General features: G+C 44.9%; 5 protein-coding genes across 5 annotated transcripts; 3 read left to right on the forward strand and 2 right to left on the reverse strand.

Moving 5' to 3' along the window:
• Positions 1-1151: 1151 nt before the first annotated feature.
• EAF02_002681 (uncharacterized protein) lies at positions 1152-1551 on the forward strand (the record flags this gene model as incomplete). The annotated part of the gene is made up of 2 exons (XM_038898729.1): positions 1152-1204; positions 1278-1551. The coding sequence occupies 2 exons, from the start codon at positions 1152-1154 to the stop codon at positions 1549-1551; spliced, it is 327 nt and encodes a 108-aa protein (XP_038761017.1).
• A 1147-nt stretch (positions 1552-2698) lies between these two features.
• EAF02_002682 (uncharacterized protein) lies at positions 2699-4027 on the reverse strand (the record flags this gene model as incomplete). Its single annotated transcript, XM_038898730.1, has 1 exon — positions 2699-4027. One exon carries the CDS (start codon positions 4025-4027, stop codon positions 2699-2701), a length of 1329 nt encoding a protein of 442 aa, XP_038761018.1.
• Positions 4028-6344: 2317 nt separating this feature from the next.
• On the forward strand, positions 6345-9056 carry EAF02_002683 (uncharacterized protein; the record flags this gene model as incomplete). Its single annotated transcript, XM_038898731.1, has 4 exons — positions 6345-6473; positions 6524-6602; positions 6653-8659; positions 8707-9056. 4 exons carry the CDS (start codon positions 6345-6347, stop codon positions 9054-9056), a joined length of 2565 nt encoding a protein of 854 aa, XP_038761019.1.
• A 1068-nt stretch (positions 9057-10124) lies between these two features.
• EAF02_002684 (uncharacterized protein) lies at positions 10125-12092 on the forward strand (the record flags this gene model as incomplete). Its single annotated transcript, XM_038898732.1, has 6 exons — positions 10125-10230; positions 10508-10983; positions 11051-11413; positions 11469-11694; positions 11755-11977; positions 12038-12092. 6 exons carry the CDS (start codon positions 10125-10127, stop codon positions 12090-12092), a joined length of 1449 nt encoding a protein of 482 aa, XP_038761020.1.
• Positions 12093-12792: 700 nt separating this feature from the next.
• Positions 12793-14747, reverse strand: EAF02_002685 (uncharacterized protein; the record flags this gene model as incomplete). Its single annotated transcript, XM_038898733.1, has 3 exons — positions 12793-14076; positions 14133-14480; positions 14541-14747. The coding sequence occupies 3 exons, from the start codon at positions 14745-14747 to the stop codon at positions 12793-12795; spliced, it is 1839 nt and encodes a 612-aa protein (XP_038761021.1).
• Between the last annotated feature and the right edge of the window lie 543 nt (positions 14748-15290).

Consider the following 15290-nt stretch of genomic DNA (forward strand, 5'->3'; position numbering starts at 1 on the left):
TCTATGCACATGCACATGCACATGTAGGAGTCGGCTTTCGTTTGCTGTAGGTACGTACGATTTGAGGACGTTTGATGGCCAGGGTTGGGTGCTGCAGTTGGTATCCTTTGATGATGCAGAGTTCGTATAGACTTGGTGTTGATACTCGAAAAGTTGGTAAATTTTGGCCTTTCCCAAAAAGAAGTGAACTCAGCATCATTGTAGAAGTCAAACCCAATGTGCATGGAAACACCAACCAAGCCGAATATTGCGATGGTTCATTAATCGAATTTCTATCCTCTGGCAAGGAGATTTATTAAAGAGAATTTGATGATGTGTGTCCTAGTGGGCGACGCATCCAGACATAAAGCGTGGAAGGCTTCTAGAAACTGCGGTACCTGACATACATCGGTAGAGACGCCGTAGTAGCACGGATCGATAGATACGCCATTTATATAGCAGGGTTGTTTTATGAGATGATTGGTTGAACGACATGCGTCAATACATTCGAAGATCTGACCCGTGTAAAGAACATTGGAAAACCACCTTTCGCAATACCGAAGTAGGAAGTCGTTTCCGAAAAGATCTGGTGAGCGCTGAATCTTCTGAAGCTTTCTGGAATCTGTTCTCGGAGACTACTACTGCAAGTAATGTCGAGGTCAGGGGACTTTCAATCTCCGGTCTCTATTTAGACCCTGGCTGTTGATGCGAGGAACCTTCAACGGTCTATTTGAGTAAAAGGGTTCATTACTTCGACTCTCCATCACTCACTTGAGGGCTGTTTAACATGCCGACCCCACAATAATCCTTGAGCTCAGTACTGGTTTCATCATCAATCTACCATGCATGCTTAACTTGGGGTTCAAAATGAGTTCTTGTGCGTGAGATACCAACTATCTTGTTTTTGCTTACAGATATTCGATGCACGACTCAGTCTGGTCTGGTTGTATGGAGTTTTTGCAACCCATGAAAGGTATTAATTTGTTCTTGCTATGAGGCTCTGGAGTGCATAAATTCTGATCGTTTCCCACTTCATTGAGACACTTTTTCTTGCCATCCATACTTGATTCACAACCAGTCCTGAAGAATACACAAACACTTCGACTATTAAAGTCCTGTCTTTATTCACGTGCTTGAACCCATAAGCTCTGTTAAGCCTTCCACCCTGTACAATGGCTCACTCCGATACTTGGTCTACCAAAACCAACCATCCATCTGTCAAAAGGTTCGTTCCCTCAAATTAGTTGAACCAGATAACAGGAGAGTTACTCACTAACAATCTCCATTTCTCAACGCAGCTCTCATTCCAAGACCTCTAAGGAGAAAGTGGAATCGCAATCGAGAACGAAACCCAGTTCGCCTGACCACGAAACACAAGACACTTCCCCCTCGCAACCCATTGATGAAGGATATTACTCATCTGAAAGAGCGTCAAGATACGCCGCAGACCCTATAAATCCTAACCCGGGATACGAACATTGGTCAGCAAAGAAAAGTATGGATGCCCATAAAGCCAACATGAGACAGTATCTCGAACGCTACGATGATACCTGGAGCCACGTCTCTCAATAAATCCGGCATGGCACTAAAATGCAGGCGCGGGAAAGAGGCGTAGAAAGTTGGGATGAATGTATGTTATGACCCTAGGAAAATTAACGGTGCTGATGGATTTAGAAGAAGGGCCGAATTAGCAGCCTATCGGAAACTGGTTGAAACTTGTTTAGAGTGTTCGGATATACAATAATACTTTCAATCCACATGGCTGCCATGTTTCTTTCATGGTTGCAGAAGATCATCGAATACGACTGCGACTGCACCACGTTTTACCCCTTCATTGCCCCAAGCAACACGATTACCACCCACATGAAACGTCGGCCAAGAACACCCAACGAGTGATAGCTTCTGGTCTCTCCATATCATCAATTATGCATACAGCTATGGTTAGCAATAAGGCTGACTACACTCGGGACATCGGGGGGTTGCCTCCACGGATCCGGGATTACTGCCTTCAGCTGGCACGAACTTTCGCGGGGAACAAGAAATACCCCTAACCCCACGTGTTCCCAAGGCAGCACGACATTGTCCTTCTGCCTCCATAGCGAAGCTTCTCCTCCAATAGAAATGTCCTGTTTGATTTCACATTAACGTGGCTTTGTTTGTAAGCTTCGTCATGCAGGCGCAATGCAAGGCCGTTGAGCACCAAAGCTGCGGATTATCTAAACACGACCAGCACCTGAAGCCAGATCGACAGAAGATAATAATTGCTGGTGTGCTTTTGAGGCTGAGATACATTTGAAAATAGATTCGACTAAACTCGTACTCGGTGATTCAGCGGGCGCGCGGTACATCAACCAATCATTTGCAACTCCGACAATGCTGTTCTGCATTTAATCGCCATCTGCTCAGAAGTCTTCTGATCGAAATCGGAGATGAGTAGTGGGAGTGCTCATGATATCCTCTCCATATCCCACGAGGATCTAGCTTCTATGCGGGAGAAATGACAGGCTTTCTACTGTGAGGGTCAGATTGAGGAAGACGTTGAAATAGGCGGAGACAAATTGGAGAGCTCGCATGGAGTGATTCAGTAATTGTACATTATCATTGAAGATTAGAGGAATATATCTAGACGTTTTCCATGCCTGTTGTAGACCATTTGTTCCAGCCCGTACTCCAACGCTAAGAACGATTCAAAAAATATAAGGAAAAGGCGACCGATATATCAGCGCACCCGGGGTATATTTAACTCATAAGGTAATGACTCTCCAGTCTGAACTTTGCTCAGCTTGATCACACTTGTTTGGCTTATAGATCTCATACTAGAACTGGAACTTGAGCTGCTACTAGTATAAAAGCCCCTGGCCCGTCTTTGCGATCCAGGTAGTTTAGGCCTTATGCTTCGGGGAGCAACAAAAGCTGTACCAGCATGTGACCGATTCGGCGTTGTATGATCCGTACCAAGTCTATGAGAACGTGCTGTTCGGATGGTTCCTTCACTGCCACTACGTATACTAACACTCCTCGAGGATGATGCGAGGGAACGACTTTGTGGCGTGATGGGAGTGGGACTAGATGACGCATCGCCGTCAATATCGCTGTCCTGGTCGTCGATAGCTAGACTCATCATTATCGCAGGACTGAGTGGTTCCATACCGCGAAGAAGTTCTGCGAAATATTTCATCAGATCGCGAAATTCGACTTCGCTGATGGCGTTGGAGGAAAATCGAGCGTACTCGTAGGCTGTCAGAAAAGATGTGGCGATCGAGGAATCGTTGACAACGCCAAATCCAGATAGGTGACCGATGTAGTCGCGCAAACACATCGCCGCAGGTCGTTGAAGGACATCCACTGCTCTGAGATCAGGCATGGGCGGCCGAGACGTCGATTGTGGGTCAGGGGGTGCTAAAGATACGGCCTTTGCTTCGATTAAATGAGGTAACTCGAGAATTACAGTGATGTACTGTAAATTTGGCAGAACCGCGGCGGTTGGAGAAGACCATCCATCATGGGAAATTTGACCCCAAACGGGTTCTTTTGTAGATATACCAGTTGTAGATCCATGAGACCCTTTCTCGTCCATTTCCCTCGCAGAGCGACTATTCTCAGCAGCGATTGTCGCTTCACCTAGTGTGTCTTGCGTCGATACTAGTGTGGTCGCATGCTGATCTATTCGTGGTCGTGAATCCCATGCTAGTGTAGCACTTCTCGCCAGGCTCGCCACAATCATTTTTCGAACTTTTTTCTCGACGTCGCCTTCTTCGATCGGTATCCATGTTTTCGGTATCGCTTTTATGATTTCCTTGTTTGTGTAGATCCGCGTCGCGAAGAGCACGAAGGCCGAAACTAGAGTGACACCATAGCATATAAGGATTACAAAGCCATTGTACAATTGATGATTCGCTCTGGCTTGGACGACGGTATCGAGAGGAGTAACGAAGAGTAGACCTCCAATTACACCGTAGAGGATGACAAAAGTCGAAACATAGGCGACAGAGCCCAGCGTCCAAGTACCCGGCTTCCAAGTACCCAGCTTTAGAAAATCCAGCTTCATATTGACGACATTGTCTGTTTGGGCATTAAGCTCCCTGCAGGTCTTGACAGAAGAGGGGCTTATCCACCTTAAGTATGCTATGCAACTATATGTATGGAGCGATCATGTATGGTGTAATGAATACTCTCCTCCTTGCAAGAAAAGGGAACGCTTGTGAGATGCGACGAATGAACAATATCGATCTTGAAAGGTAAGCAGCTTGTTGATATGTAATTTGGAGGTAAGACTGAATGATGATGTTGATGTTTGAATGTAATAAGATTACAGTTACAGTGTAATGATAAAATTGCGATGAAAGAGAAATTGGAAATTGGAAGTGGGCCGTTATTCGTTATTAAGGGACATGGACAAGGACAAAGTACGCTCGTACGTACCTGCCGAGCCTTTGTATGCTCGAGGCAGGTACTGAGATTAGCGAGTTCCTCTTCTTATTTTAGCTACGAGTACATACATATTACTTATTATGTACGAACGGAGGAAGTATATAAAACAACCACGGAATCAAAGACAAGCAAGAGCTTTATTACTACCTATCGTCGTTATTGAAAATGTTTAAAAAGCTTTCGCATCTGGCACCGAATGCTGCTATTTTAAGAATTTGGAGTTGATCACGTCTACTCCAAGTCGAACCATAACTACAGTATCTGCTACCGTGCTACCATACACCTACTTAAAGTTCGGCAACAACACAAACTCAAGAACTTTTGGGTTTGTAGGTGAGAAAATCACAGTCACCACGAGAAGCTATCTGATATTCAGCCATACTGTCGATTATTTGCTCTTACCTTTTGCAGTCCATTGCTGTGCATGCCGCCTACAACTTTAGTCCTGCATACTCCTGCGCGTTGACAATCGCAGTGCAGTGCAGTGTATGTTAGTACGATGTATGTTTATAAGAGCCTCTATACTAGGGCCTGATTGCAAATATCTTTGGTCTGCGATTTGCTTGAAACGCTTTGCTTTTCATCTGTGCACGAGCGTGCATCGGATCACGCGCATTACTCTCGTGGAACTCTTTGGCATTCGTCATTATTCTGGGAGGCTTTGGTAGTGGAGGAACTCTCATTCTTGATATACATACCCCCCAGCAAGAAGCAATGAGTTTTGGGTATGTTATGCCATGTCATGCCTACAACATTCGGGACTTGGGTCAAGCTGTGGCTGGTTTCTTACCATGGGACTCAATGTGTACCCAGTCTTCAGCAACTCCAGCTTCGAATTACTCCCGATTGCCCTTCTAGCTTTTACGTCGGCCCCAGCAAGATGGAATTACTTAGCGGGTGGAATCTATACCCACGACAACAACGAGGGATAGGGATACTTCATGTGTACATCTAAAGCCTTGGTTTGGCAATGAGCATTGCATCAATCACTATCATAAGGTAGGTAGGCTCCAGAAACCGCCTGAAAATCTACTGGGAAAAGGAAACGATGCCCGAATTACTGATGCATTTCAAAAAATGGCTCTGGGATACCATCGCCAATGCTCAATAATGATTGAATGCTTGACAAACACGGCACTATTGGATCCGTACACAGAAGCAATATGCCGTCGATCTTCGAACTGACCATGCAATTTATAGGACTATCTGCAACCAACAAGATTGCTTTGTCAACGTGAATACCTTGCTTGTCATAACACTGATAGTTTTGACGTATCCCTATTCTACGGCAAATTATTGATTACTTGGTCACAAATACACAACAGTCATCGGTGCTCTGATCGCTCGTAGATTCTGTACCATTGCTCTGTGGTTCATCCACCGTTGATCGAATTCTCGTAATGTTTTTCTTTGCTTGCACGCAGGTCCAATTTGAGCCTTTTAGAAAATGGGTGCAGGGTTAAGATATACATACGTAGATAATGACGATTATGACAAGAACGGTAATAACAACAGTAGAGATTATGGCATAGAAAGAATTGTCTCGTTTGTTTAAAACAAAACGACTTTGTTGATGTTTATAAACCCGGGGAATTTGCCATTTCTTGCAAAAGGAATCTCAAGTAGGTATTATATAGTTGTATCGAGTATCGAGAGACTTGGCCAGATGTTATATACACAGTCCAGATCATGAAAAGGTTAGAGAATCCATATGTTGGATTGCGAATTGAAATGGCTGTGTATTATCACGTGATAGACTAGCTCAGGACATTGTCGGGCGCTAGGTATCGAAGCTTAATATCGGTAACGATGTGCTTGCATCTTCCAACATTTTACAATCTCAAAATCAATCCTACAAACCTACCTCAACTTGCTTGGGAAGCTTCACATAATTGCCAAAACAGAATCTAGGGATCACTCCCAAGCTTCTCATTATGGCACCGTCGCAGGACACCATGTTCCGCTCGGCGGACATGAGTTTGGTCCAACTCTACATCGCCAACGAAATTGGACGCGAGATTGTAAACGCATTGGGAGAGCTCGGGCAGATACAGTTTCGAGATGTATGTCTCAAGTTTATCAGATTATGATGAAATACTAATGGATTTCGCAGCTCAACTCCGACGTCACTGCTTTTCAACGGACTTTCACTCAGGAGATAAGACGACTCGATAATGTTGAAAGACAGCTTCGTATGTGCCAACCTCCATCTCTTGTTTCATCGATACTAATTGAAAGTTAGGATACTTTCACACCCAAATGGATAAAGCAGGAATCCCTCTTAGAAAGCTAGACCTTGATATCGAAACTCTAGCCGCTCCTTCCGCCACCGAAATCGACGAGCTTTCCGATCGCAGCCAGAGCCTCGAGCAACGAATTGCATCATTGAATGACAGCTATGAAACTTTGAAGAAGCGTGAGGTAGAGCTTACTGAATGGAGATGGGTTTTAAGAGAGGCTGGGTCTTTCTTCGATAGAGCTCACGGAAATGTGGATGAAATTAGAGCTTCCACCGACAACGACGATGCTCCCCTCCTGCAAGATATAGAACAATCGCACCAAAATGGGGACGCCGAGCGGTCGTTTTCTGGTATGAATATTGGGTTCGTGTCCGGTGTCATTCCCCGGGATCGTATTGCAGCATTCGAGCGTATCTTATGGAGAACCCTTCGAGGTAATCTTTACATGAATCAATCGGAGATCTCAGAACCTATTGTTGATCCCACAAATAACGAGGCCATCAACAAAAACGTCTTTGTCATTTTCGCACATGGAAAGGAGCTTATCGCTAAGATTAGAAAGATCTCGGAGTCTCTTGGTGCGGATCTTTACAGCGTGGATGAGAATAGCGATCTTCGTAGGGACCAGATTCATGAGGTCAATACTCGTTTGGGCGATCTTGGTAGCGTTCTTCGTAACACAAAGCAAACGCTTGACGCTGAACTCACTCAAATTGCACGGAGCTTGGCTGCCTGGATGGTTATTATCAAGAAAGAGAAGGCTGTCTACCAAACGCTGAATCTTTTCTCGTACGATCATGCAAGGAAGACTTTGATTGCTGAGGCTTGGTGCCCCTCCAATTCTTTGCCTTTGATCAAATCAACTCTTCACGATGTCAACAATAGAGCAGGCCTTTCTGTGCCCTCGATTATCAATGAGATTAGGACGAACAAAACTCCTCCGACCTACCAGAAGACTAACAAATTCACGGAAGGCTTCCAAACGATTATCAATGCTTATGGTACAGCAAAGTACCAAGAAGTCAATCCTGGTCTCCCAACCATCGTCACTTTCCCATTCCTTTTCGCCGTCATGTTTGGTGATTTCGGACATGGTGTTATCATGGTTTGCGCAGCTTCTGCTATGATCTATTGGGAGAAATCATTGAAGAAAGTTCGCGATGAACTTTTCTCAATGGCTTTCTATGGTCGATACATCATGTTAATGATGGGTATCTTCTCTATGTACACTGGTCTTATCTACAATGATGTATTCTCCAAGTCGTTCTCATTCTTTCCAAGTGCTTGGGCTTGGTCAGAGAATTACCCTGACTCTATTGAGGCTCATCTTAGAGAGCCAACAGGATACCGATATCCTTTCGGTCTCGACTGGATGTGGCATGATACGGAAAACGACCTTCTGTTTACCAACAGTTACAAGATGAAGTTGAGTATCTTGATGGGTTGGTGCCATATGACTTACTCATTGTGCTTGTCCTATATCAATGCCCGTCACTTCAAGACTCCTATTGATATCTGGGGCGTGTTTGTCCCAGGCATGATTTTCTTCCAAGCTATTTTTGGTTACCTTGTATTTGCCATTGTCTACAAATGGTCAATAGACTGGCAGGCTATTGGCGAATCGCCTCCAGGTCTATTGAATATGTTGATTTACATGTTCTTGTCGCCCGGAACTATTGAAGAGCAGCTTTACTCTGGCCAAGGATTTGTTCAAATCTGCCTTGTTCTCATTGCCGTCGTCCAAGTGCCAATTTTACTACTACTCAAGCCATTCTATCTTCGATGGGAACACAACAAAGCACGAGGAAGAGGTTACAGAGGCATTGGTGAAACATCCCGAGTTAGCGCACTTGATGGCGACGATGATGATGACCACACTTTGGACGGTAGAATAAGTATGAATAGCGAAGGTGAAGGTGTCGCTATGATCACACAAGATATTGGAGATGAAGAACATGAAGAATTTGAGTTTTCTGAAGTCATGATTCATCAGGTTATTCATACAATTGGTATGGATTCTTACTCTCATAGTTTGATCGTTACTAACATTGCCTAGAATTCTGCTTGAATTGTGTGTCTCACACCGCCTCATACCTTCGTCTATGGGCATTGTCCCTTGCACATCAACAACTTTCCGTTGTGTTGTGGGATATGACCCTTTCCATTGGTCTTCATATGACCGGTGTTGCAGGTGTCTTCATGGTCGTGGTAACATTCACCGCATGGTTTTTCCTCACAATTGCCGTATTGGTTGTTATGGAAGGTACTAGTGCCATGTTGCACAGTCTACGTTTGCATTGGGTCGAAGCTATGAGCAAGCATTTCATGGGAGATGGCATACCTTTTGAGCCATTCTCCTTCAAGCAAATGCTGGAGGATGATGCTTCAGCAGCTGATATTTCTTAAGAGTCGAATAGTTCCTTGTCTTTAGTAGTTTCTTTTTTCATCCTCGTAGATCCACCTGTAGAATCAAAATGTAGTTTACCATACCTGTTTCAATTTCAATATAAGTTATTGATGACTCTAAATTTATAAGAAGGTTGATGAAGGGGCAGCTTTTTGCCTTCCTCCAACGGTGACGATCGCCTTTGCACGCGATATTTACACTAAGCGATTCGCTACGCTTTGCAGGACGTGACTAGCCTTTAGGTCGTATTCAGATTCCAGATTCCAGATACCAAAGAATCCCGGGCTCGTGATGCAGCATCAGGGTGGATATATTTGTTGGTGGCACCAATCATTCTAAATCTTTTAGTCTCGGTGGGGGGGCTTCGGGGGCTTTAACAGTGGAGTAATCCTGCAGAGGCTCGAGAGAGGCGAGAGAGGGTACCTGGCCTGGATTGAAGACGGCAGATTTTATATTAAATTCGTATGTCATAAGTGAGACATTCATTGATTGCATTGTTGTTTGCGATTTGTTGCAATGCATTACATCGTATATGAAGACCGGTGTATGGGGGAACAGCTCCCTGGGTACGTTATCTACACCGATATTCCACAGAAATGGCTCATTCTCAAATCTTTTCGGGTTGTGCTGCGTAATCGATAAGGCGGAAGAAAACAAGCTTTTCCCTTGTATCCCCTGTTCATCGCCCCGCGACCACTAATTTTTTGGTCAGAGTTGCACATAACGGCAGAATTGAGAACCCAATCAACCCAATTTTTATTACTCTGATCCTTTTTTATATACACTTGCTCCATCTTCTCTCCAACTGAACTGTACACCCCACTTTCCGTCTCCTTTCTCCGCTCTTGTTCTTAAGACCTGGTTTTCCTCCATTTTGCTGAAAGAGAGAGAAGAACGGTGCCGTTCAGTCATTCTTAACCATTCTTAATCATTCACTTCACCTCAGCCTTGTACTAGCTTGTACATACGAATACATCCTCGCTGTTTATAAGATTACAGGAGAGCTTTCGACCTTTGATTAAATCACATACAACACCATATCAGAAAAAGAAGAAACAATAGACAACATGGCGTTTAACAACAGAAAGTTTTCCATGAATAGGTCCACTGGAGCTCCAAGATTGTCGTCCAAGCCAAACAGAAGATTCTCTACACATGATCCTTCTGCCAATGGTAAGTTCTTCACTTTATTTCTCGACGTTTCTTACAGAAACCATCTATAATCCCGGAGAGCAATAGCATCTCTCTGAGATATAGCCATCTTCTTCTAGAGCAGTAGCTCTTTTTGAACGGCACAATTTCGGGGGAGGTTCAAAAAATGCCGGGGATTGCGGGGCAGAAATTGTAAAAGATGTCTATGTACTATCATATTCAGGTCCCTCTATGCATGTAGAGGAGGTCGCACTGTTTATTCACTCGCTTCTTAGAGCTTAGCTGACCATGGACGAAGAAATGGACTCCAAGATTCACAAGCAATTTCGCAATGCCCACGAAGGCCACAAAACTCACGCAGGACTTGATCCAACCCGTGCCTCTACTGGTGTAGTCTGGTGTACTGAAAGAGCTTATGAGCATGGATTTGCTGAGGAACCTGAGAAATGGGCAAACCTGGGACAGGGAGCTCCTGAAGTCGACGACGAAATCGCTGGTAGTTTCAAGCGTCCCGAGAGCATCGATATTACAATGGCAGGCAGAGAGTACGGTCCTACAGCTGGTATTAAGAGTTTAAGAGCTGCCGTTGCAAACTTGTACAATGTACATCACAGAGAGGGCAAAGAAAGTCAATATACTTGGGAAAATGTGTGCATTGTTCCAGGTGGTCGTGCTGGATTGATCAGAATTGCTGCAGTATTGAATAATGCTTACTTGGGCTTTTTCATTCCTGATTATACTGCATACAATGAGATGTTGTCACTATTCAAGAACGTAAGTCACCTCCCTACCCCCTTTTTCCAATTGGTGGAAAGAATACTTGAAAGCTTACTTCGATTAGTTTGCGGCAATTCCATCTCCTCTCTCTGGAGAAGACGGTTACCACATTCACCCTAACAAAATTGAGGAGGAGATTTGTCGTGGTACCTCAGTTATCTTGACTTCAAATCCTAGAAATCCTACCGGAAAGGTTGTCAAGAACCCTGAGCTTGCTGAAATTCAAGATATCTGCAGAGACAGAGCCACTCTCATTATGGATGAGTTCTATGGAGGCTATAACTACACTAGTAATTGCGATGGTACCACAATCAGTGCCGCTGAGAATGTTGGAAATGTCGATGAAGATGATGTTTTGATCATTGATGGTCTCACCAAGCGCTTCAGATTACCTGGATGGAGAATTGCGTGGATTGTTGGACCAAAGGTTTGTTTTACTCTCTATCTCCCAAACATCGCTAGCCTTACTAATGGTGAAATAGGAATTTATCAAAGCCATTGGCTCATGTGGTTCATACCTTGATGGTGGTGCCAATGTTCCTTTCCAAGAGGCTGCCATTCCTATGCTTGAGCCTAACAAGGTTAGAGAGGAAATGAAGGCTCTGCAAAGTCATTTCCGTGACAAGCGTGATTATGTTATCAGCCGTCTTCGTGAAATGGGTTTCAAGATCAAGGAAGTACCTGACAGTACCTTCTACTTGTGGTTGGGTGAATCAACAAACGCCAATATTCTTTGGGCACAAAAATGCTAACTTAATGAAACTACAGATCTTGAAGGACTTCCGGCTGCAATTTCCGACGGTCTTAACTTCTTCCAAGCATGTCTTGAGGAGCGTGTCATTGTCGTCCCAGGTATCTTTTTCGACTTGAACCCAAGTAAGAGAAGAGATTTGTTTGACAGTCCTTGTCACCATTTTGTCAGATTTTCCTACGGTCCAACTATGGAAACCTTGAAAATGGGATTGGATGGGATTGAGAGAGTAGTTAATAAGTAAGTTTTTCACCAATATTTCATAGGGTGATTCAGGAAAGTATACTAATAAGCGGGTAGATTCACAAAGCCAGGAGAACCATTAGAACAGGCAATAGAAGATGAAGAAGAATAGAGAATCATGAAAGCTTTTACATGCGAAGAGATGATAGACAGCAAGTTATAGCGGCATACCTGACTTTTAGCACGGTGGATGTTTTCGTTGAAACAATAGCATTTGGACATACGGAATATATATGACGAATAGAACACACAATGTACTTGAACAAAGATATTCACACACTATTGCATACTCAATTGTCTCTTGCGTCAGGATTAGAAATAGGGGTTATATTACAACAGTCAAGTGTCTGCTTATGCAGAACACATCTGTATGATTTTTCTTTGCCTGATAGATCTCAATACTAGGTTATTGTTTCCTTGGCATTCACTTCTGATTTACTGTCCTTTTCCTCCATCATTAGTAGTTTAGCAATCTCGATTTTTCGTATCGAATGCTGGATTTTTGGGTACTGCTGTAATGTGTAGAGAAGTATTAACAGACGTGCAATTTCCTTTGCTAAAAGATGTTGATGCACATTTTGGATGGTTTGCCCTTTGATAATGAATAGGATATTATGATATGCGTGTTCTAAAGAAAGAATTATGGTAATAAATACATACATGAAAATTAAGACTTTACTCAGACGTGCAAGATACACAGGTCTAGAATAAGCATTTGCACACAGACGAAGCAGATATGAAAAAGTTCGTGAACAATCAAGTGAAGCCATGCGCCCTTACTCCACCAGCACCATGACCAAACCAAACTCCAATCAATCCCCATTCCTAATGCCCGCCGCAATCTTCTCCGCAAGCGCATACACCGTACTCTGCGGGTGACCGGGCGGCAAAATCGCAAACGCGCTCGCATCCACGACTCGCAAGCCCTTGGTGCCGAAAACCCTCGCTTTGCTATCCACCACCGCCATGGGATCGCTCTGAACCCCCATTTTACACGTGCACGCCGCGTGCCAGACCGTATGCAGCGTTTTCTGAATCGTCTCGAGGATCTGCGCGTCGCTGGAGACGGAGGGGCCGGGGAAATACTCCTGTCCGATGAGCACGGGGGCCATGAATTTCGAGGAGAAGGCGGCGCGCGTGCGTTTGTAGGCGGCGACGGCGACGGCTTGGTCGGTGGGGGAGGTAAGCCAGGAGGGGTTGATGATGGGGAGGTCCGAGGCGGAGGTGGAGGCGAGGGTGACGGTTCCGCGGGAGAGGGGCGCCACGAGCGCGGTGAGGATGGTGGCGTATTGGTAGCCGTCGCGGGGTTGGGTGGTGGGGAGGCTGGCGAAATCGCCGACGTAGCCGGCGCCGGAGAGGTATTCGATTTCGGGCCAATCGGGGGGAAATTGAGAGAGATCGTTGAGGGTGGAGGAGGAGAAAGTGTTGCGGAGGGAACTGGGGAGTTTTTCCCAGCCGAGGTAATCGCAGATGGGGTTGGTCAAGGGGCCGACTTTTTCGATTAGATAGGGACCTATGAATTGTGCGGCGGTGTAGATGAGATCGTTGGCAAGTCTAGTTAATGTCTGCACTTTGACGCGATAAGTAGGACCGAAGAAAATATGATCCCACATATTTTGGCCCACGCCCTCGAGGATGGAAATCGCTGGGATATTCCATTTCGCTAGTGTATCCTTGGGACCGATTCCCGAGAGCATGAGAAGTTGAGGACTTTGAAAGGCGCCCGCTGACATGATGACTTCTTTCCGGGCATTGATTGTGTATGGGATGAAACCGAGTGATGTGACTTTGACACCGATAGCTTTCTTGTCGTTATCAAAGAGAATCTTTTGCGCCGTGGTGAGTGAATAGACTTTGAGATTTGAGCGTTTCTGCACTGTAGAGTCATAATAGGCTGTTTGAGATGACTCTCGTGTTTGGCTGGAAGGATCAATAGTAGAACTACAATACTGTTTTCCCATGAGAGACCCAGTGTTGAAATCTTGAATATCATTTATTCCAATTTCGCCTAGGGATCCCTCCATGTAGCTCGAGAAAGGTTGTGCATAATTAGCATACGAAACCTCCAGCGGTCCTCCCGAAGACGAATATGCAGACTAGAGATTTCAATCAGTATTCTCCACGAAGAGAGTGAGGAATAAGATATACTTACAGCGCTAAACTCTGCCGATGCATTGGATGCCCGACTCGATCCCGGCGGAGTGAACCGAACACTCTTTTGAAAGAAGGGAAAGAGCCCATCAAAAGTATACGATTGATCATCCACTGCATCGGCCCATTTCTGATACGACTGCGTGGTACCACGCTGATAGATCATGAAGTTCCTCGCTGAACTTCCACCGAGACATTTTCCTCGGGCATACGAGATCGAGCGACCCGCTGCACCAGCTTGAGGCGTCGTCACAAATTGCCAATCCACGAGCGGATTGGTATCAGCTGGACTAGAGCCCGCCCAGAAAGAGTCTCCAGCTGGCGTTGAGCTGAGCGCGGGATTGGTAATCTAAATCTGTTTAGCAAATGCATGGATGGTCTCGTGATGAAGATGTTTGTTTGTACCTACCTGGTAGAAAGTTCCAGCTTCAATTACTGCTACTGTGGTCCCCGGATCTTCGGATAACCGTGAGGCTATTGTCAGCCCTGCGGTTCCACCGCCAACAACTACATAATCGAATGTAGCATCTGCTCTCTTTGCTGGGCCATCGGTTGTGGGGGCAGCAATACTCAGAGGGATTGCAGCGGCAACATATAAGAGAGACTTGAAATGCATCTTTGTGAACACCGAGATGGGCATGTACAGTTCTCAAGATAAATGCACATCAAAGGAGAAATGATCTTTAAGTTATAGACATATTTCCGCGTCCAAGACAACTTCTAGGCATGAGATCATACGATGGAATTACCCATAGCCAAGGAGCACGAAAAACCACTTGCAGCCGAATCCCCATACTAAGCCTCTCCACACGGGATTAAGATTAGAAATACAGCTGTGCCAATCTACCAATAAGCGACATAGCTTTCCGACGGCGAGCAAACCATTATCAAAGTGAGCAGCAACAACCGAGAAAGTACCGCTATAGGAACAATTAGCACCAATTCCAAGACTCTCCAAAATATCCACTCTAGATCCAAGACGTCCTTGCGTACAGCGCTAAACCACATTTAGAAGAGACGAAGCCAAGCTCACATAATTAGATTCCGTGTTGCCTAGCTAGGACGCGGGAGGATATTCTTACCGTAGCATTGCCGCAAAACATACGAGGGCCTGTTTTTGATAAGGGCCTGAATAAAATTTAAGCGAATTTCCTTACCA

This window comes from Botrytis sinoallii (assembly GCF_014898435.1).
Source record: "Botrytis sinoallii strain Bc 23 chromosome Unknown BSIN_004, whole genome shotgun sequence".
NCBI lineage: Eukaryota > Fungi > Ascomycota > Leotiomycetes > Helotiales > Sclerotiniaceae > Botrytis > Botrytis sinoallii.